Below are 24,228 nucleotides of genomic sequence, written 5' to 3' on the forward strand. Positions count from 1 at the left end.
GGACAGCGGCAGAGATTGCAGAAAAGGAGACAGAAGCAGAGAGTGGAGGTGGGGTGAGGCTGGGGGGAGCAACTCCTGAGGACCCCCAGGTCAGGACCCCCACTAGAGAAAAGCATCCATTTATCACAAGATACAAATAACTCCCTTGTCATTCGGTTCTGACTTCATGCATTGACTGGAAGGAAGTAGAAACCAGGTTGATTAATCTGACAGAAATCCCTTCAGTTGCCTCCACATTCTGCATTGCTTGAAGGCTAGAGACTTATTTCTTCTCCTCTTCCTCCTCCTCTTTCTTTTCAAAAAGATATCTGACGGTCTGGGATGCAGTGCAGTCCAGCCCTTGTTCCTAGCAAGACTCATCCATGCTTGCTCAGGGAACCATTTCCCCCCCTGTCCTACAAATTCTGTAACAGAACAATGTATTTGCTTTGTAGGATTTGCTAGAGCTTCTCATTTAGACGGGCAGAACTTGGCAGAAGACCAAAGGGTTCCTTCTGACCTCTCAGAGGCTTCCTGGGAGCAGGAAGAGGCCATGCCAACCAAACTGGGAGCAGTGAGGGATTCTGGCAAAACCCAGTGCAGAAGATTCTGGGTGAGGAGGACACCCTCCACTCAGGGGGGCGGACCTGGCAGTTTAGGCAGTTCTGCTGCCAGGAGGCCAAAGGACCCCGAGAGGTTTGCAGCCGACTCTACCACCTTGACCATCAGTGGCTGAAGCCAGAAAAGCACACGAAAGCTGAGATGCTGGACTTGGTGATCTTGGAGCAGTTCCTGGCTGTCCTTCCCCTGGAGATGGAGAGCTGGGTGAGGGACTGCGGAGCGGAGACCAGTTCCCAGGCGGTGGCCCTGGCCGAAGGTTTCCTCCTGAGTCAGGCAGAGGAGAGAAAGCAGGTGAGAGAGACTTCCCTCTGGATACTCCCAAGGGGCTCCAAACAGGACAGAAAACATCCCATAATGGTCTGCTGATGGCCCATCCTTTTTCTGGGAAAGCATCCATGGAATGAGATCTCACACCCTTCAAGTCTTATTCATTCTCTTTCTAGTATTTCTCACCATTTTCTGTTTTGAATCCATGTTTCTTTTTCAGGGAAAGGATCTCTTTGCAGAAATGGACCTGGATTCCTGTGAGGCAGAGAGGCCTCCGTTGGACACCAGAGAGAGGCCACTGGGTAAGGAGGAAGGTGGTTTTTCTCTGTTTGGTCTCATTCTGTTGGTTTTCCAACTCATCTGGGGGTTCTTTTCATCTTGTTTTGGGGGGAGACAGTTGGGACCAAGGGTCCATAGGAGGGGAGATGTATTTCTGCACAAACAAACATATGAAATGGGGACAAACGTCTAAATGTTCTCAGCAGGTAAGCATTTCTCACCTGTGAGAGAAGCAGGCACTCCTGGCGTCCTGCTTACCTTTTTTCTCTTGCAGGTGGCAGAAGGATGCCGGCAAGACCTCCTGATCCTTCTTTTCATGGGGGCAGAAGGGAAGCAGCAGCTGTGGAACCAGATCAGGTCAGGGGAAGCTGCCTTGTGGGGACAGAGGCCGAGGGATGGAGCAATGTCATTTACTGGTTGGGCACAGAGGAATGGTGGGAGGAAGCAGCCGGGGAACCAGGAAGGGAAGACGGCTCAGAGCCGAAAGAGTGGAGGTAGAAGAAGGATGGGCGGTCAGAGGGAGAAGAGGGAGAAGCCTGGGAAGAGGAGGTGTCAGAAGCTGAAGGGGTAACAGGGCTTAGTGAGCTGGGAGACTCTGTGGAAGAATGCAGTGCAGAATCAGAGGCAGAAGAGGAAGGAGGCAAGTGGGAGAGGAAGGTTGAGAGGCTGAGGTGAGTCAGGATAAGGAGGAGCCACCGGTGGCTCCCTCTCCTTTTGCCAGAAGCCCCCCTCCCTGCTTGTCTCTCAGAGCCAGGAGACCCCCTGCAATGCAGGAATCTCTGCTAGATCATCCAAGACAGATGCCCATCCAAAAGATGCTTATTTTATTTCTGCAGTGCTGGAATCTCTGCTAGATAATCCAAGACCAAAAGAGGCTTATTTTATTTCTAGATTGATAACTGAATGCAAAAATTGGTTTCTAAGCAGTGGACAAATGAGAACAAATAGTGGCCTGAAAACACAAGGTGGAGTACCACCTATTTGCAAAAAGACAAATATTTGCACAAAGACGAGGAGTAATTGGATCCTGCCATCAGGCAAACTGGAACGCTTATGTAGGCAGAATGACTTGGACAACACAAGGTGGAGTACCACCTATTTGCACAAAGACAAATACCCATAATTAAAATGCAGAATAAAATAAGCATCCATAAATAAAATGCGCAGCAAAGCAATCCTATTGAAACAACACTGCAATTAACAGGAAGGAAACCACAGAGCATTGTGGAGCAGATCATATTTCTGCTGTCTCAGAGGAGGACTTTTCCCTTTTTCTTTTAGGATCCAGTGTGCTTTGAAGATGTCGCTGTTCGTTTCACGGACGAGGAGTGGGCGTTGCTGGATCCTGACCAGAGAGCTCTGCATAAGGACGTCATGGAGGAGAATCGTGGGATATTGGCCTCTCTTGGTAAGGCTCCCTGTGGGATCGTCATATCTGCCTGGAAATTCAAAAAATACCTCTATGTGACCAATCTCATATATTTTCACAGAGCTCAACAGAGCCCCCTATAACACCTGGGAACCTAACACCCCCACAATAAAGAGTAAATTACAGTTTTTTCTTTGAACAATCTTCTTCAAATTATTCCTTTTTCTACCATGATTGGGCTGGTCTGAACTGGCCAGGCCATATTCAATGTCAGCTTCAGAATTGTTAGGAAAGATAAGTAGCTTCAGGTTTTCTGTTTTTGCTTTTGCTCCTGTCAGTCTTGGGTTGACCAAAGAGACGACTGACATTGGAGATGGAGGGGATGCCATGACTGGGCCAAACAAAATTCATCCCAGAGAAGAAGAGCTAGACTTACTGAATTTCAGGTAGAAGTAGCAGTGGTGATGATGATGATGATGTTGATGATGATAGTAATACAGTGGTACCTCGGTTTACAAACTTAATAACAACAACAACAACAATAATAATAATAATAAGAAGAAGAAACTTAAAATTTTCCGGAAGAGGACTGTTCTTAAATCGAGGTACCACTGTAGTAATAATAATAATATATTTTATTTCTACCCTGCCCATCTGGCTGGGTTCCTCCAGCCATTCTGGGCGGCTTCCAACATATATATAAACATGAAACATAAATAATTATAATCTGATCCCATATAAAAAGAACATTAACTTTATTTTTATTTTTTTTACCAATCAATTTTTATTGTTTTCTTTACACGGTCATTTTACAATACATTAAATCACATATATACTGCCGAGCTTGCGACTTCCCTCCTTCCCTTCAGCAGGTATCCCTTATTTTCTCCAGTCGCGTATTTTAATTTCTAACCTTGTATCTGTCTTATACATTGTAGGAGTTATTTCAATCCTGCCAGTGCTAGGGCTTTTTGTATACTGTTCTTTGGGTCTTCAAATGTTAAAACTAAATCATCAGCAAACGCTTTTACTTTAAACTCTTTCGATCCCACCTTAAAACTCTGATTTCTGACACTTCTCTCAAATTCTTGTTTAATACCTCCAAAAGTGTAATAAACAACAGGAGCGACAAAGGACACCCTATCTGGTACCTTTAGAGATTTCAAAGTTGTCAGACAAATTATTATTTATAATAAGTTTGGCTTTTTGTCCTGAGTATAAAGAATATTTATTAAAGTTTCCAATAATAATACAATAAAAATCAAAAAGAAAAAAAGAAAAAATAACATACATACAAAAATAAGAAAAAAATAAAAAAAAACATACATACAAAAATAAAAATGATTAAAAACACATAAAATTTCCGTTACTTATTTTTCATTAACTTATTTCCCACACCTCCTCATACCTCCCTTTTTTGTATTCCAATTCAAATTGTTGGTTCAGCAAATCCTTATCCAATTCCTTTCTCAAACATCTTATCAACAAAAACCTTAATTTTATCATATTTTTGAAAACCACTTTTTTACTTTATCCAAACTTAACTCTCATCCAAATCTATATAACAGTACTTATTCCTAAAACATTTCCCTAAGGTCGAAAGAAAGTTCCCTTCCACGAATTTCCAATTCTCCTAAAAGTAAAACAAAACAAAACAAAAAAAAGCAACTATATTATGTACACTTTAAATCCCATTTTACGTTCCACCCATCCCCTTTCCCGGTTTCAGTCCCCAACAATTCTCAAAATAAGACCATCAACCCGGTAATCTTATGTCCGAGGCTCTTAAATCTCTCTCATTGCTCCTCTGCCAGTCTTTTTGATAGTCTTTAATATTCAAGACCAAATCTCAGGGAGACTCCCTGCAGCATCCACGTTTCTTCCAGCCAGGCCTATGTACTTGAAGATAAGGCCTATGGGGTATTCCACATCTTGTTTCATTCTCCTTTGAATTCCAAATGTCCCCATAGCTCCAACTTCCAGCTGAATCAAATTTATAATCCAAGGGTCATATGACCTCCAGATAAGGAGGTCTCTCCATCTTTCATTTTCCAATTCAGGCCAGGCTTCCATCTTCAGAAATTTGTTTCTTCTTGTTACCATCATGTCAGGCCTCAAGTTGCGGCTCACCTTTTGCATCTGTAGGGTTGTGTCCCCTCCTTTTTTCTCTTCAAAGGCAACATTATTCTCCTTCTCAATTTTCTCTGTTTGTTCAGTTAAGTAGAATTCCTGTACCAAGTTCTTATCAAGTTCCTTGCTCGTACTAGCTCTTGTGCCCAAAGTTGTAACATTTGTAGTCAAAACACCTATTTGACCTTCCAGCTTTCCCAAGAGAAACAAGGTCCTGTTCAGTTCAGACTGGATTTCCTTACCAACTGCCATTCTTAAGCATATCAAGGTCAAAAAACAATTTCTCAGCTGGTTCTTAATGCAGTGTCCCAAGACTCCCTCTAGGGGGATTTAAGTTTCTTTTTACTCCTTTCAGCACAAAACCAAAAGTTCCATATGTTAAATTGTATCAGTCCTTCCTTCTTTTAAAACATAAACTTGTAACCAATATACGCAGCAGAGACAAAGTCCTCTTTTTGTATCTTGACAGCTAACTTGACAGCTGTCAAATTGTTCAATTGCTCATCAACCGGCTCTCACAGACCACTCCCGGGTTTGGGGGGGTGGCACATCAATTTTTAAATTTAGTTCTTCTCCCGCAGGTTCCCCTGCTTCCAAATAAATTTTCTTGTAGTCTCAATCAGTAGAATTAAGATCTTTTGCGAAAAATAAAGCTCTCCACGACCTTAGTTGGAGGTTCTTTGCTTTAGAATATTTACAGAAAGGGGAGGCTGACTTCCTGTTTGGACCTTCCCCAATCAGTGCCGAATTTAAAAATATTTAAAGAATCCAATTTCCGTACTACTCACGGGTTGTTGTTTTAAAATCCCAATTGTTCCAGGAAAAAGGCAGCGCTCTCCGGCAACAGCTATGCGGCTTCGCTCCACAGAAATAGCTGATGACTCTCAGCACTGCGCCGCTTCCCCCTCTTCACTTCGGAGCCCGTTGTGGGTTCCTTAGCAGGTTGGGGGGGCGCTAAAGGTGCCCGCCGAGTCCCATGGTCACAGGCTTCATCCGCCTGTGATTTTTGAAAGGGTCCCCGCTTCGCCGTAGCGGATCCGACCCGTTTCACGCGGAGCTGGTCCCTCCAGTTCAGAGGGAGGCAGCCATTGCCGAAGGCGCCACCCCGGAAGTCCGCTTTTTGTTCTGAGTATATAGCCTCAATACCTTTCCAAAACATTTCTCCTATTCCCATTGTTTTTAGGTTTTCTTTCATAAACCGCCATGAAGCATTATCAAATGCTTTCTCTGCATCAATGAACACCAAGGCCGCTTGTTTATCAATTCTAGACTCCCAAGTACTCAATTATAACCTCTATGTTCCTAACATTGTCCTTCAGTTGTCGCCCTGGTAGGAAACCAGCTTGATCTTTATGTATTACTTCCTTTAAAAGTTTTTTTAATCTGTTGGCCAGCACATCCACAAATAATTTATAGTCATTGTTCAATAAGGAAATAGGTCTATAATTTTTAACACTCAAACCATCTGTATCTTTCTTTGGGATTAAAGTGATGTACGCCTCTTTCCAGGTATTTGGAATTTTCCCTTCCTTCAAAATGTTATTCATAACCTCACACAGCACAGGTAATAATGGTCCACATAGTGTCTTATAATATTTTGCCGGAATGCTGTCAGGGCCTGGAGCTTTCCGTATCTTCATTCTCTTTATCGCTTTCTCAATTTCTTGTTCTTTAATTATCTGGTTTAATTGTTCCTTTTCTCCTGGGGGGATCTGCTGTAACTGATGACTTTTCTATTTTCTTACCATCTTCTTTCTCTGTCTTATACAAATCTTTATAAAATTTCAGAAAGGTCTTTCTAATTTCTTTGGGGTCTTCTGTCTTATCTTACAAATTGTGTTTTGTTTTTGTCTTGCCTTTAATTGCCATGCCAATAATTTTCCAGTTTTGTTGGCGGATTCAAAATTCCTTTGTCTCATTGTTTTTGTTTTCCACTCTACATCCTGACTCACCAACATAGAGAAGAACTGAGTCTGCAACAATTTAATATTTTGTCTTATTAGCTCATCTTTTGGTTTTATTTCAGCAGTCTCTCATTCTCCATGAGATGGGACAGGATTCCTTCTTTCTTCTTCTCCCTTCCTCTTTTCTGAAAACTGTTCTTTTGGATCAGGAATCCTCTCATTACAGCTTTGTGTGCATCCCATACTGTTTCAATGGGTGTTCCTTTGTTTAAATTCCACTTATTCTGTAATTGTCTCTTTTGCCTAATTTACTATCTTTTGGTCATTGAATAAACTTTCATTCATCCTCCATCTGAATGATGGAGGGTCTTTTCCTTTTAACTCCAAATATAACGAATTATGTTCTGATAATGTCCTTGGGAGAATCTCAATTTTGGAAATTCTTGGCACCAATTCTTTAGAAGTCCAAATGTAATTTTTTCTACCAAAGCTTGGATTTGGACCTGGAAAGAATGTGAACTGTTTTGTTGTGGGATTTGTAAGTCTCCAAATATCTGTTAGCCCCATAGTGTCTGATATATCAAAATATGTTTTTGGTAGTTTACCTTCATTTGTGTCTCACCTTTTTGTTGATCTATCCAAATCTGGAATAACCACACTGTTGAAATCCCCCGTTATTATCACTCTCTGATCCAAAAATTCTGATAATGTTTCATTGAGCTTCGAATAAAAGTTGGCTTTTTTGTCATTAGGTGCGTAGATTCCCACAATGATTACCTTTCCCCCCTGGAATGTAATTTGCACTATCAGCACTTTCCCCTCCTCATCTTTATAAATTAATTTTGGGTCATATTTCTCCATTATGTACAATACAACCCCTCTTTTTTTGTTTGTGTCTGAGGCAATAAAGTCTTTCCCCAATCTTTTAGTTCTTAAAATCCTCTTATGTTTCCTTGCGACATGTGTTTCCTGTACAGTGGTGCCTCGCAAGACGAAATTAATTCGTTCCGCAAGTTTTTTCTTCTTGCGAGTTTTTCGTCTTGCGAAGCACGGTTTCCCATAGGAATGCATTGAAAATCAATTAATGCGTTCCTAGGGAAACCGCTTGCCAGGCTGGCGGTGCGGAGAAGGGCTTTTCTCCCCACCGCAAGCCGTCAGGACAGGTACGGGAACAGAGGGGAAGGCGCGCAGCGCTTTCCCTCTGTTCCCGGGGCTTGCGTGGGAGGAGGGTTTTTCCTCCCCACCGCCAACATTCAGAACAGCATTCTGAATGTTGGCGGTGGGAAGGAAAACCCTACTCCCACCCCAAGTCTTCAGGAAAGCCATCCGAAGCCGGGCAGCGGGAGAAGGTGTCCCCGCCCCGCCGCCCGGCATCGGAGCTTCGTTCCGATGCCAGGCGGCGGGAGGAAGCGTTCCCGCCCCGCCGCCCGGCATCGGAGCTTCGTTCCGAAGCAGGGCGGTGGGAGGAGGTCTGAGGCCAGTGGGGAAGACGCGCTGCGCTTCCCCGCTGTCCCGGAGATTTCCCTATGGGCTTTCGAAGCAAGCCCATAGGGAAATTCGTTTTGCGAAGCGCCTCCAAAACGGAAAACCCTTTCGTCTAGCGGGTTTTCCGTCTTGCGAGGCGTTCGTCTTGCGGGGTACCACTGTAAACAGGTTATATCTAAATTCCTTTTAATCAAGACATGTTTGATTTTGTGCCTGCCTTTTATTTTTATTTTTAAGTCCATTCACATTCTATGAAAGTATTTTCAGAGCCTTTTTCTGGTTTGTTTAAGTCTACTATCAAACTTAGGGGTCCTTGTTATCATTATCCTCTTCTTCCTCTTCTTCCTCTTCTCCCTCTTCTTTCTCCTCTTCTTCCTCTTCCTCTTCTTCCCCTCTCCTTTTCTCCTCTTCAGACTGCTCCCGTCCTGGTCTTACCTTCTCCACTTTCCCCAACTCTTTATCATATCTTCTGGAGAATTTTTCCAGATCCTGAAGGCTACTTAGTTTGAACCTCTTGTCTTTGTAATAGAAGGAAATCCTTCTGGAAATTCCCATCTATGCTGGATTCCATTTTGCTTTAACTGGCCAACTGGTTGGTGGCAGCAGATTAGTGGTGTACGGGTCAATAGTCCGTGAGAAGACTGGGGGCTCCATACAAACGCCACAGTTGGCGCCATAGATTTCTGATTGGGTTAATGTTTGGGCTATTCCCAAGCCATTCCAGCAGTGCAATAGGATTATCTTTAAAGCACCTTTTGCACACAGCATGGAACATTCATGGAACTGAATCCTGTTGAAATAGGAAAGAAAGAAAGAAAGAAAGAAAGAAAGATTTGTATAAATAGAGACTTCCAGGTTAGCGCCATGGGCAATGGCAGAATTCCTCTGACTGGAAGGAATTTGCTTCGTGAAAATTTGGGTCTGGCCGCCACGGTGAAGGCGGAGACCCACTATAAATCACAGGCAGGTGAAGCCTGTGAACGTGGGATTCGGCTGGCACCTTTTGCGCCTCCCCTACTCATGGGGAGACCTGGTTTCGGGGATCCGGAGCGACGCAGGGTGAGCGGCGCGGTGCTTCAAACTGACTGCTTCCTTCACGGAGCGAAGCCGCAAAGCTGTTGCCGGAGAGCGTTGACTTTTTCCTGTGGACAATTTGACTTTAAAGCAACTACCCATGAGTAGAGTGAAGAATTGGACTTTTAAAACGTTTTAATTTGGCATCGAACGGGGGAGGTTCAAAACAGGAAGTCCGCCTTCCCCTTTTGTAAATAGACTGAAGCAAAGAGGCTGCAAGCTAAAGTCTTGGAAAGCCTACTCTAAAGAACTAAATTTCCATCAGTAAAAAACATCTAACCGCCTTGGAAGCAGGAGAAGAGGGGGGAAGTGTTGGATCGTATATGCCTGCAAGTGAGAGTGAAGGAAGTTAGAACATCACCGCTCCGAACCTGGAAGCGGGCTGCCACTAAGATTGAGGATTGACGTGCTTTGACATGTTTATTCACTGCAAATAGAACGTTCTTTGACAGTTGTCCAAATAAGAGAGATACATTGTTTTGACTGTCTCCGTCTGATTTTAAAAAGTAACTGAAAACTGAAACTAACTAACTTTAATGCTTGAACTGCATCTTACTGCTTGAACTGCATTTAAAAGGGGACATTACGGACTGTTACAAATTGCAATTGTTTCCCTCTAGAGGAAGTTTTTGAAACTGTCACAGGAGCTGGATTAGGTAATTCCCAGCTGTAAGATAAAAACTGTGGGACTGTGGGACTGACCTTGAATTCTTTAAGTGTTATGGCAGATGGAAAGGGAAAGATAGACCAGTCAATCCCAGAAAAAACAGCAAGGTCTGGGAAGTCTTGGCAGCAACCTAGCAGAGCCTCAACATCAGGTCCCCCTGCTTCCTCAGCAGCTGCATCAGTACATTCTAAAACAAGAGGAATGTCAACAGAAGAGGCATTAGCGGCTGATTGGGTAAGATTAATGACGCATTGGAACATCTTAACAAGAAAGCAGACGCGACAAATGCGAAAGTGGATGCTGCAACTATTAAAATTGATTTAAATACAGAAAGTATAAATAATTTGGGACAAAAGGTGAATACTAATACAGAAACCATTCAGAAATTGATACAGGAATCTACTTTGATCCGACAGACCGCAGAGGAAGCCAGGGAAAAAGTTGCTGCTGTAGAAGATAAAGTAACACAACTGGAGGCAGAGAGGGTCCCAGATCTACAGAGGCAACTTGATGACCATAAGCTGACGCTTTCTATGATTGAGCTCAAAGAAAAACAGACAAATTTGAGGATTAGAGCTGTACCTGAACTGGAGAAGGACAGTTTGATAGAATTTCTCACGCAGGAATTTGCTGATTTTTGGGAATTAGATTTGGAGCAAGAGGAATTCAGAATTGTGAGTGCCTTCAGACTTGGAAAGGGGGGGGGAGAAAAGAGTAGAAAAAGAGACTGCTTGATCACTCTCCGAACTAAAGAAGAGAGAGATAAAATCTTTGGTTGGCACTATCTGAAGACTTTGGAAGTACAACAATCAAGAGTGGAAATTTTTAAAGACGTCCCGAAATATCTTTTGGATCTTAGGTCTAACTATAGAGATTTGGTCGACCTGCTGAGAAAGAATAAAATTAACTTCAGGTGGGAGTTTCCCCAAGGTCTATCTTTCAGTTTCAAATGAAGGAAGATAAAAATAAGATCAGTAGAAGATAAAGTAAAGTTTTTGGATAAATGCAAAGAAGATCTCCAGAAGGGACTTGGGAAAGAGCCAGAAGCATTGGATAGAAGACCACCAGATAGAGGACTAGAGCAAAGAGCATTGGACAGAAGATCATCAAATAAGGGAATATTGGATATATCAACATTTTCCTTTGGACTGGATCCCCCAGTGAATGTGACACCAACACCACCAACAGAAGAAGAGCAAGCATTGGGTGCAGTTGGAGGAAAATCAGAGTAACTACACCATGGCGTTGCAAGTATTGAGTTGGAATGTTAATGGACTGAACTCCCCAGAAAAAAGGCAGAGAGTCTTTCATTTATTGAAAAAAGAACAATTGGACTTGATTTGTCTACAAGAAACGCATGTGAGAAGGCTACATGGGAAGATATTGAGCAATAAAAGATTGGGTCATGAATTTATTTCATCGGATAAAGTTAAAAGAAGAGGAGTAGTACTTTATGCAAAGGAGAGCCTATCACCGAAATTTATGTTTAAAGATGAACAAGGAAGGTTTGTTGCAATTGAAATTCAATCACAAGGAGAGAAATTTTTGATAGTAGTTATCTATGCACCAAATGAAGGAAAATCGGAATTTTTTAAGAAGTTACATGAGACTCTAATGGACTATATGGATTATAATATTATTTTGATGGGAGACACGAATGGAGTGGTGTCTATAAAGATGGATAAGGCATAGAGACAGGTAGTCACCAAAGATGGTAGACTACCAAAACCTTTTTTTGACATGACTGAAAATTTGGATTTAGTTGATATTTGGAGAATGAAGAATCCTTTGGGAAGAGAGGGAACTTTTTTTTCTGAAGCTAAAATGACATGAACAAGAATTGACCAAATTTGGATAACTAGAGGTCTGGCTCCGAAGACTAGCAAGATGGAGATATGCCCCAAAACTTGTTCTGACCATAATCCTGTGAAGATGGAAATGAAATTGATGCCAATTGGTTCCTTTAGATGGAGGATGAATGATACTTTATTTAGGAATGAAGAAGTGACCAAGAAGGCCCAAAAAAACCTTGAGAGACTATTTTGAGATAAATATGAACACTACAGTGGAAAAAAGAGTAATCTGGGACGCAAGTAAAGCAGTTATGAGAGGATTTTTGATACAACAGAATGCAATCAAGAAGAGAAGACAAAATGAGAAAAAAGATAAAATTCTGGAGAAAATAAAGGAAGGAGAGAAGAAACTGAGAGCAAAACCAAAATCACAGGAGATTCTGAAAGAGATAAAGTTATATTAAGTACAGTATATGAAATTGATGAATCAAGAGATAGAATGGAAGATTAAACAGATGAGACAAAAGACATTTGAATCGGCAAATAAGTGTGGGAAATTGTTGGCCTGGCAAATGAAAAAAAGACAAAAACTTAATACTATTACAAATTTGGAAGTGGAAGGAAAGAATATACAGAACCCAGTGGAGATCAGGAAATGCTTCCAGAGGTATTTTAAACAACTTTATACACAGGAGAAGCAGAAAGAAATGGATATTGATCGATTTTTAAAAATAAATGGTCTACAGAAAATCTCTCAGGAAAATAAGTTAATGTTGAATTATAAAATAATGGATCAGGAAGTGGAAGGGGCCATACAGAACATGCAATTGGGTAAATCTCCAGGACCGGATGGTTTGACTTCAAGATACTATAGATCTTTGAAAGAATGGCTAATACAACCATTGAAGCAAGTCTGTAATGAAATATTGGAAGGGAAAAGGGCACCAGTGTCGTGGAAAGAAGCCTATATTACACTTATACCGAAAACAGAGACTGAAAAGACACAGCTTAAGAACTACCGCCCCATATCGCTGCTTAATGTGGATTATAAAATTGTTGCAGATATTTTGGCTAAAAGATTAAAAAAGGTGCTAGTAGAAGAAATTCATAAAGCTCAAGCTGGCTTTCTCCCAGGCAGACATCTGTCTGACAATATGAGGAACATAATTAACATTTTAGAAAAACTACAAGTTAATATTAATACTAAGGCAGTTTTGATATTTGTGGATGCGGAGAAAGCTTTCGATAATATTTCTTGGAGTTTTATGAAGAAGAATTTACAGGGGATGGGGGTAGGTCAAGGTTTTGAAAATGGTATAGGTGCAATTTATTCAGGAGGAAACAGGACTAACTTTGGTTAAGAAAGTGAGATATTTAGGGGTTAACATGACTGCTAAGAATGTGAACTTGTTTAAGGATAACTATGAAAAATGTTGGATTGAAGTGAAAAAGGACTTAGAAATATGGTCAAATTTGAAGTTATCATTGCTAGGTCGAATTGCTGTGATAAAAATGAATGTATTGCCAAGGATGTTGTTTTTGTTTCAAACTCTGCAAATTATAGACAAGATGGAGTGTTTCAAGAAGTGGCAGAGACATATTTCCAGATTTGTCTGGCAAGGCAAGAAACCTCGAATAAAATTTAAGATATTAACTGATGCTAAGGAAAGAGGTGGATTTGCCCTGCCAGACTTTAAACTTTACTATGAATCAGCTGCTTTTTGTGGCTGAGAGAATGGCTGCTTCTTGAAAATACTGATGTGCTAGACTTAGAAGGTTTTAACAATGTATTTGGTTGGCATGCATATCTGTGGTATGATAAGGTAAAAGCACATAAAGCGTTTACAAACCATATTGTTAGAAAAGCATTGTTTAATTTCTGGACAAGATATAAGGATCTGCTAGAAAATAAAACCCCAAGATGGTTGTCACCAATGGAAGCGAAGGCACAGAAAAAACTCAATATGGAGGCCAAATGGCCGAAATATTGGGAAATTTTGGAACAAGATGGAGACAGAGTAAAACTGCAGAGTTTTGAAAAATTAAAAAACAAAGTGCGAGATTGGCTCCATTATTATCAAATAATGGAGGCATATAATTTGGATAAAAAAGTTGGCTTCCAGGTGGAAAAATCAAAATTGGAAACAGAATTGTTAGATCCCAAAATTAAGAATTTGTCAAGAATGTAGAACTTGCTGTTGAAATGGAACACTCAGGATGAAATGGTGAAATCAGTTATGATTAAATGGGCCCAAGATGTTGGACATAACATTATGATGGCTGACTGGGAACAGTTATGGACCACAGGTATGAAATTTACGGCATGTAATGCCCTAAGAAAGAATTTAATGAAAATGATTTACAGGTGGTACATGACACCAGTCAAGCTTGCAAAAATTTACCATTTGCCCGAAAATAAATGTTGGAAATGTAATGAGATTGAAGGTACATTCTTTCACCTCTGGTGGACATGCCCAAGGATTAAGACATTCTGGGAGATGATTTATAATGAAATGAAAAAAGGTATTTAAATATACCTTTCTGAAGAATCCAGAGGCCTTTCTCCTGGGCATGGTCGGCCAATTGGTGCCAAAGAAGGACAGAACTTTCTTTATGTACGCAACAACAGCAGCAAGAATACTCATTGCGAAGTATTGGAAGACACAAGATTTACCCACCCGGGAAGAATGGCAGATGAAGTTGATGGACTATATGGAATTGGCGGAAATGACTGGCAGAATCCAAGACCAGGGAGAAGAGTCGTTGGAAGAAGATTGGAAAAAATTTAAAGATTATTTACAGAAATATTGTAAAATTAATGAGACTTAGAAAAATGGTGGAATGAAGTTATAGGGCTTTGGCAGAAATGTTATAAGGAACTAGGTACAGATCTATTGTTAATGTATGAAAGGGAAAAAACAAGGTTAGAATATGTTAAGATTAATTACAGGACAGAAAACAGAGGAAGGTGGGAAGGAATTGCTGAAACAGTTAATTGAAGTGGAATACAAAAAGGGAGGCGTGAGGAAGTCAATGAAACAAGTGAATGAAGGTTAAGATTGGAAATATTGGATGTGTTTTTAATTGTTTTTGTTTGTTTTTTTTTAACTCAATGTTTCATGTAGTGTTTTTGTTTTTGTATTGTATTATATTGATTTGTTTAATTCCTTTTTTTCTTTCTTTTTGTAATCTTTAAACTCTTAATAAATATTACTTTTTAAAAAAAGATTTGTATGAATATATATAGAAATGCTTCAGTATCTGGGAAAAGATCACTTGTGGAACGCTTCAGTTTGGGCTCAACATTCCCATTAATGATGCAAATTCTTCCCACACCTTTGGCTGCCATACATCCCCAGATCATCACACTGTCTGGGTGTTTCACAGTCGGTGTAATGCAAGTAGGATCTAAATCTTCTCTGGTTCCTCTCCTCTTGCCCAGTTAAAGAAACTTGCGTATTTCATGCCATCACTACCAAGCAAGGTAGTGTCCAATTGTTCCGCTGTCCAGTTAACATGGGTTTAATCTTTTCAACCTTTGCTTGAGATTACAATGGCTTTTTCCTTAGAGTTCTAACATTTAGATCAGTCCTTGCACTCAACTTCCCATTACATTGCACCATGTCACCTTGTATACACCCAGAAGATTTTCTTCTGTCATGTAGGGACAGTCTCTCCACTCGTCCATCGTCACTTGCCTTTGTGCACATTTTCCTGCCTTTACCAGTCAGATTTTGTAGTGACTGAGTCTCCTTATACCTCTTCAAAAATATAGAAAGGCCAGCTTTGGTTTTGTTTTCCCCAATCTTTCATCTAATTTCTTCATAACTGTAGCCTTGTTCATTTAATATTAGAATCTTACATCGCTTTCTGGGTGACCAGTCAACTCTTTGTGCCATTTCTATAATTTTATAATGTTTTACAACCTCACTAAATGAAATAACACAAAAAACCAATCAACTTGACAGCAATCACATAACACACTGAAAAAAGTCAACCTAAGCAAGTTGTGCTTCCTTTTTTGGTTATTGGCTGTAACGTTTGATAAAATACAGGTAATTGAACAAACTTTGTTGGATTACATTCTTGATTAAATTATCTTTCCATTGATATATAATTTGATGATATTACTCCAAAAGAAGTGGTGTTTTGAGCCATCAAACCTCTGAAATACACTTTTTTCCGGAAGTCGTCGACAATTTTGACCACGACTGTAGAACAAAGCAACATTCAACAACTCATCAGAATCTCATAATAAACAAACAACACAGGTAATGAACACACACCCAACTCCCTTCAGATCTTCTCCATTTGTTCCTGAGGCTCTAATCCCTTTTTGTTTCCATTGCAGATGGTGATAAATTGGAAATCGAGAACAAAGGTGACGATGACAAAATCCCCGGAGAGGAGAAGCCATGTAAAAATTTGGAGTGTGGGGAAACTTTCAGTCAGAGCTCCTATTCGACTTCCCATCAACAAAATCTCCTTGGAAAGAAACTATATCAATGCATGGAATGTGGAAAGAGCTTCAGTCAGCGCTCCTCTCTCATTTCCCATCAAAGAATTCATACAGGGGAGAAAACTTTTCAGTGCTTTGAATGTGGAAAGAGCTTTAGTCACAGCCACAGTCTCACTTACCATCAAAGAACTCATACAGGGGAGAAACCTTATCAGTGTGTGGAATGTGGGAAAAGCTTCACTGATAGCTCCTCTCTCACTTCCCATCAAAGAATTCATACAGGGGAGAAACCTTATCAGTGTGTGGAATGTGGAAAGAGCTTCACGCATGGCTCCTCTCTCACTTCCCATCAAAGAATTCATACAGGGGAGAAACCCTATCGGTGTGTGGAATGTGGAAAAAGCTTCAGGAAGAGCTCCTCTCTCACGTCCCATCAAATAATTCATACAGGGGAGAAACCCTATCAGTGTGTGGAATGTGGAAAGAGCTTCAGTCAGAGCTCCCATCTCAATTCCCATCAAAGAATTCATACAGGGGAGAAACCCTATCAGTGTGTGGAATGTGGAAAGAGCTTCAGTCAGAGCTCCTCTCTCACTTCCCATCAAAGAATTCATACAGGGGAGAAACCTTATCAGTGTGTGGAATGTGGAAAGAGCTTCACGCATGGCTCCTCTTTCAGTTTCCATCAAAGAATTCATACAGGGGAGAAACCCTATCAGTGCGTGGAATGTGGAAAGAGCTTCACACATAGCTCCTCTCTCACCTCCCATCAAAGAATTCATACAGGGGAGAAACCCTATCAGTGCGTGGAATGTGGAAAGAGCTTCACACATAGCTCCTCTCTCACTTCCCATCAAATAATTCATACAGGGGAGAAGCCCTATCAGTGTGTGGAATGTGGAAAGAGCTTCACTCATAGCTCCTCTCTCACCTCCCATCAAAGAATTCATACAGGGGAGAAACCCTATCAGTGCGTGGAATGTGGAAAGAGCTTCACTGATAGCTCCTCTTTCACTTTCCATCAAAGAATTCATACAGGGGAGAAGCCCTATCAGTGTGTGGAATGTGGAAAGAGCTTCAGTCAGAGCTCCCATCTCACTTCCCATCAAAGAATTCATACAGGGGAAAAACCCTATCAGTGTGTGGCATGTGGAAAGAGCTTCAGGAAGAGCTCCTCTCTCACGTCCCATCAAATAATTCATACAGGGGAGAAACCCTATCAGTGTGTGGAATGTGGAAAGAGCTTCAGGAAGAGCTCCTCTCTCACTTACCATCAAAGAATTCATACAGGGGAAAAACCCTATCAGTGTGTGGAATGTGGAAAGAGCTTCACTCACAGCCACAGTCTCACTTCCCATCAAAGAATTCATACAGGGGAGAAACCCTATCAATGTGTGGAATGTGGAAAGAGCTTCAGGGAGAGCTCCTCTCTCACGTCTCATCAAATAATTCATACAGGGGAGAAACCATATCAGTGCATGGAATGTGGAAAGAGCTTTACATGTAGCTCCTCTCTCACCTCCCATCAAAGAATTCATACAGGGGAGAAACCCTATCAGTGTGTGGAATGTGGAAAGAGCTTCCGTCAGAGTGACCATCTCACTAAGCATCAGAGAATTCATACAGGGGAGAATCCCTATTAGTGCTTTGAATGTGGAAAGAGCTTCAGTCAGAGTGCCCATCTCACTAAGCATCAGAGAATTCATACAGGGGAGAAACCCTATCAGTGTGTGGAATGTGGAAAGAGCTTCAGTCAGAGTGCCCATCTCACTAAGCATCAGAGAATTCATATAGGGGAGTAACCCTATCAGTGTGTGGAATGTGGAAAGTGCTTCAGTGAAAGCTCCTCTCTGTTTTCCCATCAGTTAATTCATACAGGTTAGAGAGAAAAAGGGGACGTGGCCTACATACATAGATTTGCTGAAGGGAAATGGTAATTAAAAGAATATGAGGAAATAAAAGATCATTTGCAGAGTTGGTTACACTACAGACAATTACATGAGCTATACAAGGAAGGTAATAAGAAAAGGTTTAGTTATACATTTTCTAGATTTCAACAGAAAATTATAGAAGTGCAGGTGCTGAAGAAAGTGTATAGTATTTTCATAGAATCATAGAGTTGGAAGAGACCACAAGGGCCATCGAGTCCAACCCCCTGCCAAGCAGGAAACACCATCAGAGCACTCCTGACATATGGTTGTCAAGCCTCTGCTTAAAGACCTCCAAAGAAGGAGACTCCACCACACTCCTTGGCAGCAAATTCCACTGTCAAACAGCTCTTACTGTCAGGAAGTTCTTCCTAATGTTTAGGTGGAATCTTCCTTCTTGTAGTTTGGATCCATTGCTCCGTGTTCGCTTCTCTGGAGCAGCAGAAAACAACCTTTCTCCCTCCTCTATGTGACATCCTTTTATATATTTGAACATTGCTATCATATCACCCCTTAACCTCCTCTTCTCCAGGCTAAACATGCCCAGCTCCCTTAGCCGTTCCTCATAAGGCATCGTTTCCAGGCCTTTGACCATTTTGGTTGCCCTCCTCTGGACACGTTCCAGTTTGTCAGTGTCCTTCTTGAACTGTGGTGCCCAGAACTGGACACAGTACTCCAGGTGAGGACTGACCAGAGCAGAATCCAGTGGCACTATTACTTCCCTTGATCTAGATGCTATACTCCTACTGATGCAGCCCAGAATTGCATTGGCTTTTTTGGCTGCCGCGTCACACTGTTGGCTCATGTCAAGTTTGTGGTCAACCAAGACTCCTAGATCCTTTCCACATGTACTGCTCTCAAGCCAGGTGTCACCCATCTTGTATTTGTGCCTCTCATTTTTAAAAAAAATTTTTTTGCCCAAGTGCAATACTTTACATTTCTCCCTGTTAAAGTTCATCTTGTTTGTTTTGGCCCAGTTCTCTAATCTGTCAATCCCTTGAGTCCATCATCCAAGTCGTTGATAAAGATGTTGAATAAGACCGGGCCCAAGACAGAACCCTGTGGCACCCCACTAGTCACTCTTCTCCAGGATGAAGAGGAACCATTGATGAGCACCCTTTGGGTTCGGTCAGTCAGCCAGTTACAAATCCACTGAGTGGTAGCATAGTCAAGTCCGCATTTTACCAGCTTCTTTACAAGAATATCATGGGGCACCTTGTCAAATGCCTTGCTGAAATCAAGGTAGGCTACATCCACTGCGTTCCCTTCATCTACCAGGCTTGTAATTCTGTCAAAAAACGAGATGAGGTTAGTCTGACATGACTTATTTTTCAGAAATCCATGCTGACTATTGGTGATCACAGCATTCCTTTCTAGGTGCTCACAGACTGTTTGCTTAATGATCTGCTCCAGAATCTTCCCTGGTATTGATGTCAGACTGACTGGGCGGTAATTATTTGGGTCCTCTCTTTTCCCCTTTTTGAAAATAGGTACAACATTTGCCCTCCTCCAGTCTGCCGGGACTTCGCCTGTTCTCCAGGAATTCTCAAAGATGACTGCCAGTGGTTCTGAGATCACATCTGCCAGTTCTTTTAATACTCTTGGATGCAGTTCATCTGGCCCTGGAGACTTGAATACATCTAGACTAGCCAAGTATTCTTGTACTATCTCCTTAGTTATTCTGGGCTGTGTTTCCTCTGCTGAATCATTTGCTCCAAATTCTTCAGGTCGGGCATTGTTTCCTTTATCGGAGAAGACTGAGGCAAAGAAGGCATTGAGGAGTTCAGCTCTTTCTGTGTCCCCTGTTTGCATTTCACCATCTTCTCCTCTGAGTGACCCCACTGTTTCTTTGTTCTTCCTTTTGCTACGAACATACCCATAAAAGCCTTTTTTGTTGCTTTTAACCTCTCTAGCAAGCCTGAGTTCATTCTGTGCTTTAGCTTTTCTGACTTTGTGTCTACACGTGCTGGCTATTTGTTTGAATTCCTCTTTGGTGGTTTCCCCCCTTTTCCATTTTTTGTACACATCCTTTTTTAATCTTAACTCAGTTAAAAGTTCTTTAGATAGCCACCCTGGCTTCTTTAGGCACCTTCCATGTTTCCGTCTCATTGGTATTGCCTGAAGTTGTGCTTTTACTATCTCCCTCTTAACAAACTCCCAGCCATCATGAACTCCCTTTCCTTTTAGTATTACTGTCCATGGGATCTCACCCAGCACTTCCCTAAGTTTTATGAAGTCGGCTTTCTTAAAGTCAAGAAATTGAGTCCTAGTATGCTTGGCTGCTCCTTTCCGCTGTATAGTAAACTTCAGAAGAGCATGATCACTCGCGCCTAATGATCCTTCCACTTCTACCCCACTAACCAGGTCATCAACATTGGTTAGGACCAGATCTAAAATGGCTGTTCCTCTTGTTGCTTCTCCCACTTTCTGGACAATGAAGTTGTCTGCAAGTCCAGTGAGGAATCTGTTCATAGGAATCTGTTCATAGTTGACAGCTATGAATCCTTGTCAACGCTGTGGAACTTGTAGTAGGCTCCAATTTGGACTTTATGAACATATGTGGAACAGAAACTAGCAGACATTTGGTTTTTATGAATGAACTGATTTATTGGGACTTCCGTCTATATTATTGCACTTTATGTGTTGTTTATGTGCAAGGTAAACATTTGATATTGTGATAAGAATATATAGAAGGGTATTGTTTATGTGAATGCCCAGCTGGTTACGTCTTGTGTGTTTGTCCATTCCAGGAACAGCATTCCTGACCCAGATTTTCACAGGAAGTCCCTAAGATGATTCCCCTTTCAAACAGGATACGTGAGCCTAGGCCAGTAGGGTCCTCCTCTCCGGCAGACGGACAACCCCTTCCCCAAAGCCGCTCCCTCCCCCACTTCCCCATGGGGGTCCCCCACACCACCCATCACTCACCAGGATGGCTTTGGCCGCCTCCTGCTTGGAGCAGAGCCCCCTGAGCTGAGCTGCCTGGCAGTTCTGGATCACCTCCAGCAGGTACAGCTGATCTTCCTCCAGCAGCTGAAAGGCAAAAGTCAGGCTGTCAGTTCCTCACAAAGGGAGGGCTTCTCCACCTCCGAGAGTGGGAGGCAAGGAGGGCAGGTCTGAGTCCCTGCTCTGGTTCTCCCCAATACTCACCTGTGGGGGAGGGATGTGCAACAGCAGCACATCTGCAAAGAGAAGGACGTGGGGACAGGTGAGTCCGTCCCTGAGCACCTGGCAAGGCTATTCCAAGAGTTTTCTCCTGGATTCCAAGCCCTACTGCAGGGGAGGAGGGACATCCCAGGCCTTGGGGCCCAATCCTGGCCTCCTTCAACCAGAATGTGGCTCCCCAGGCCAAAGAGATGATCAATATCTAGTTCCACTCCATCCTTTTAAAATTTAAATATCCAAACAGATCCCAACTTTCAGAGCATGTAAACCACATGAGTGGAAAGACTGCTGCACCATTCACAGAAATAGGACTATACAGTGGTACATACTCTTCAGGTTACAGACTCTGTTAACCCAGAAATAGTGCTTCAGGTTAAGAACTTTGCTTCAGGATGAGAACAGAAATTGTGCTATGGTGGTGCGGCGGCAACAGGAGCCCCATTAGCTAAAGTGGTGCTTCAGGTTAAGAACAGTTTCCGGTTAATAACGGACCTCTGGAACGAATTAAGTATGTAACCCGAGGTACCACTGTAGATGAATGAGCATTCCTTTTCCCACTTTTAAAGTAAACCTCTACGTAACGAAACCGAAGTCTGCCTTCCTCCGCCAACCTGAACTTCACTCTTCAAGCCAAAAGACAACACTTCCCCGTCCCCGGGCGAAACCCCCTGGCCTTTCATTGGTAGAGCTGCCACAACACCAGTGGCATGTACCTCACGGGGGCTGACTGAACCGGCGAGATGCTTTCAGCCTCAGACACTTGGCGGGTTCTGAAATGGCAGGGCAGGCCAGATTCACGACCCTGCTGGGCTGGATTTGACCCGTGGGACATAGATTGAGGACACCTGGCCTACACTGACTGGCAGCAGCTCCCCAGAGTTTCAGGCAGGGATTTCGTCCAGCCCTTGCAGGAGATGTCAGGGGTTGACCCTGGGACATTCTGCATGCCAAGCAGATGCTCCAGGGCTCCCCATATTTCCCTGCACTTTCAACATTATGCTTTTAGGAACCATGGAGATTCCACCTGCCTCTTTCAAAAGGAGAAAACTCACCTGATCAAATTATTATTATTATTATTATTATTATTATTATTATTATTATTATTATTATTTATACCCTACCCATCTGACTGGGTTCCCCAGCCACTCTGAGCGGCTTCCAATAAAATATTAAAATACAATTGTCCATCAAATATTAAAAGCTTCCCTAAACATAATAACAACAACCATCCATTTTCAGTCCTTTGAATTAGCAATTAAGCATTTCTGGAAAGGGAAATGGCATACTTTTGTATATTAGTATGAAAAGCATGCATAAGAAGGTATTACTCATTTATGATGAGAATAGGATTTATTTATTTTGAACCTCGCATGGTTCCTCCTTGGCAGCCAGTGCGATTGTTTCAGCAGGGCTAGAACTCAGGACCCGCTGCCTTGAGGGACACCTAAGAGCAGTTTGGCAGGGGAAAGGTCTCCCTTGGGAGGTGGTGGACTCTCCTTCCTTGGAGGTTTCTCAGCAGAGATCGGAGGGCCATCTGCCATGGATGCTTTAGCTGAGATTCCTGCCTTGCTGGGGGTTGGACTAGATGACCCTGGGATCCCCTCCTATCTCTCCACTCCTGAATTCTAGGAGGAGCTTCCTTGCCTCCTGCAAAGCCCTTTTCCCTGCAAGCTCTTCCTCTGGTTTCTGGCCAAGGGAGGGAGATGCTCAGAGTCCAGCCAAGAGCATCACCCCCAAAAGGGTATCTGGGCATTGGCGGAGCCAGGGGGGCAGCTGCCCCCCTAAATGCATAAAAAATAATAAGAATCTGAGAGAGGGCTGAGCTGGAGGGACTCGGCTTGGCAAGGGTTAAAGGGAACTGAGCTGCCTTCCTAGAGAGGACAGGAAGCAAGGGGGGCCAGGTCCTCCAGAGCCAAGGCCCCTCCCTCCCCAGTCCTTTCCTTGCTTTGGGGTCTCTCCTGCCTCGCTCTCCCCTCCTGGGATCTGGTGAGTCTCCTCTCTCTCCCCCCAGAGGGTGCAGTGGGGAGACGGGGGGGGGGGGGTCCCAGGGCTGCAGCAGGGGAGGGTGCCTGGGGGGCCAGATCTGCTCATGTGGGGGGGGGACCCCAAGTCAGGGAGGAGAGGGTCCTGCCAGGGAGGGGCCAGGTCTGCCACGCTCTCCTTCCTGCAGATCAGAGGATCCCTGACTCCCACGAAATCTTCCTTCTTAAAACAAAGGAGTCCCTGGGACTTTAACTCTGTGTGACGTCGCTCAGCCTCATTGCACAACAGAGGAAACATGTGCAAATGGTTTTCCAAAGGTGGACGAGGAGGTGGAGTAGCCCCCCCCCCCAAAAAAAAAGGTGGGAAAGAGAGGCCAGGGATAAAGAGAGGGATCCCAGCCCATAGTCTGGCTGCTGCATTGGGGACCAGTCATCTCCCAGTCGTCTCCCAGGGCAGCTCCCCACGGAGGCCCCTGCAGCAATCCCCTCGCACCCAGAGCAGGGCATCCCAGGACCACATCCTCTCTGTCCCAAAGGGATTGTTGCTGGCAAAGCAGCCGGAAATGGGCGCTGCTACTCACCGAACCTGCAGGGACCTTGGCATCAATGGCTGTGTGTGTGTGTGTGTTAAGCTGGCTAACAGAATAATACTACTACTAATAATAATAATAAATTACACACCTAAATTCAAAGGTGATGTCTTTGGCCCTGACCATACCTGGCCCTCAGAGCAAAGAAAAAGGGAGCCCACCCCAGGAGTCTGCCTTGAGAGTGGCAGAGAGTCCAAGTGCAAGAAAAGGAGACAGAAGCAGGGGAGTGGGGGTAGGGGGAGAACAACTGCTGAGGACCCCCGGGAGAGGACCCCCACTAGAGAAAAGCATCCATTTATCACAAGATACAAATGACTCCCTTGTCAGTCGGTTCTGACTTCATGCATTGACTGGAAGGAAGTAGAAACCAGGTTGATTAATCTGACAGAAATCCCTTCAGTTGCCTCCACATTTTGCATTGCTAGAAGGCTAGAGACTTATTTCTTCTCCTCTTCCTCCTCTTTCCTTTCAAAAAGATAGCTCATGGTCTGGGATGCGGTGAAGTCCAGCCCTGGTTCCCAGCAAGACTCATCCAT

General features: G+C 42.9%; 2 protein-coding genes across 2 annotated transcripts in view; both read left to right on the forward strand.

The window, feature by feature from the left end:
- The window catches only part of LOC114595517 (uncharacterized), a 133,691-nt gene that overhangs the window by 99,605 nt on the left and 9,858 nt on the right, over window positions 1-24,228 (forward strand). The gene's annotated exons all lie outside the window — the stretch shown is intronic.
- Window positions 525-20,680, forward strand: LOC144327630 (uncharacterized). Its single transcript, XM_077928035.1, has 5 exons — window positions 525-891; window positions 1,088-1,169; window positions 1,421-1,503; window positions 2,428-2,554; window positions 15,920-20,680. The coding sequence occupies exons 1-5, from the start codon at window positions 742-744 to the stop codon at window positions 17,668-17,670; spliced, it is 2,193 nt and encodes a 730-aa protein (XP_077784161.1). The 5' UTR covers window positions 525-741; the 3' UTR covers window positions 17,671-20,680.

Source organism: Podarcis muralis, chromosome 4, assembly GCF_964188315.1.
Source record: "Podarcis muralis chromosome 4, rPodMur119.hap1.1, whole genome shotgun sequence".
Lineage (NCBI taxonomy): Eukaryota > Metazoa > Chordata > Lepidosauria > Squamata > Lacertidae > Podarcis > Podarcis muralis.

What these genes read in the sequence shown, in the direction of transcription:
- LOC144327630 (XM_077928035.1), top strand. Translation starts at nt 742, where the DNA reads ATGCTGGACTTGGTGATCTTGGAGCAGTTCCTGGCTGTCCTTCCCCTG. An exon ending in AGGCAGAGGAGAGAAAGCAG is followed by an intron (nt 892 to 1,087) that starts GTGAGAGAGACT and finishes TTTCTTTTTCAG; the next exon opens with GGAAAGGATCTCTTTGCAGA. An exon ending in TGGGATATTGGCCTCTCTTG is followed by an intron (nt 2,555 to 15,919) that starts GTAAGGCTCCCT and finishes TTTCCATTGCAG; the next exon opens with ATGGTGATAAATTGGAAATC.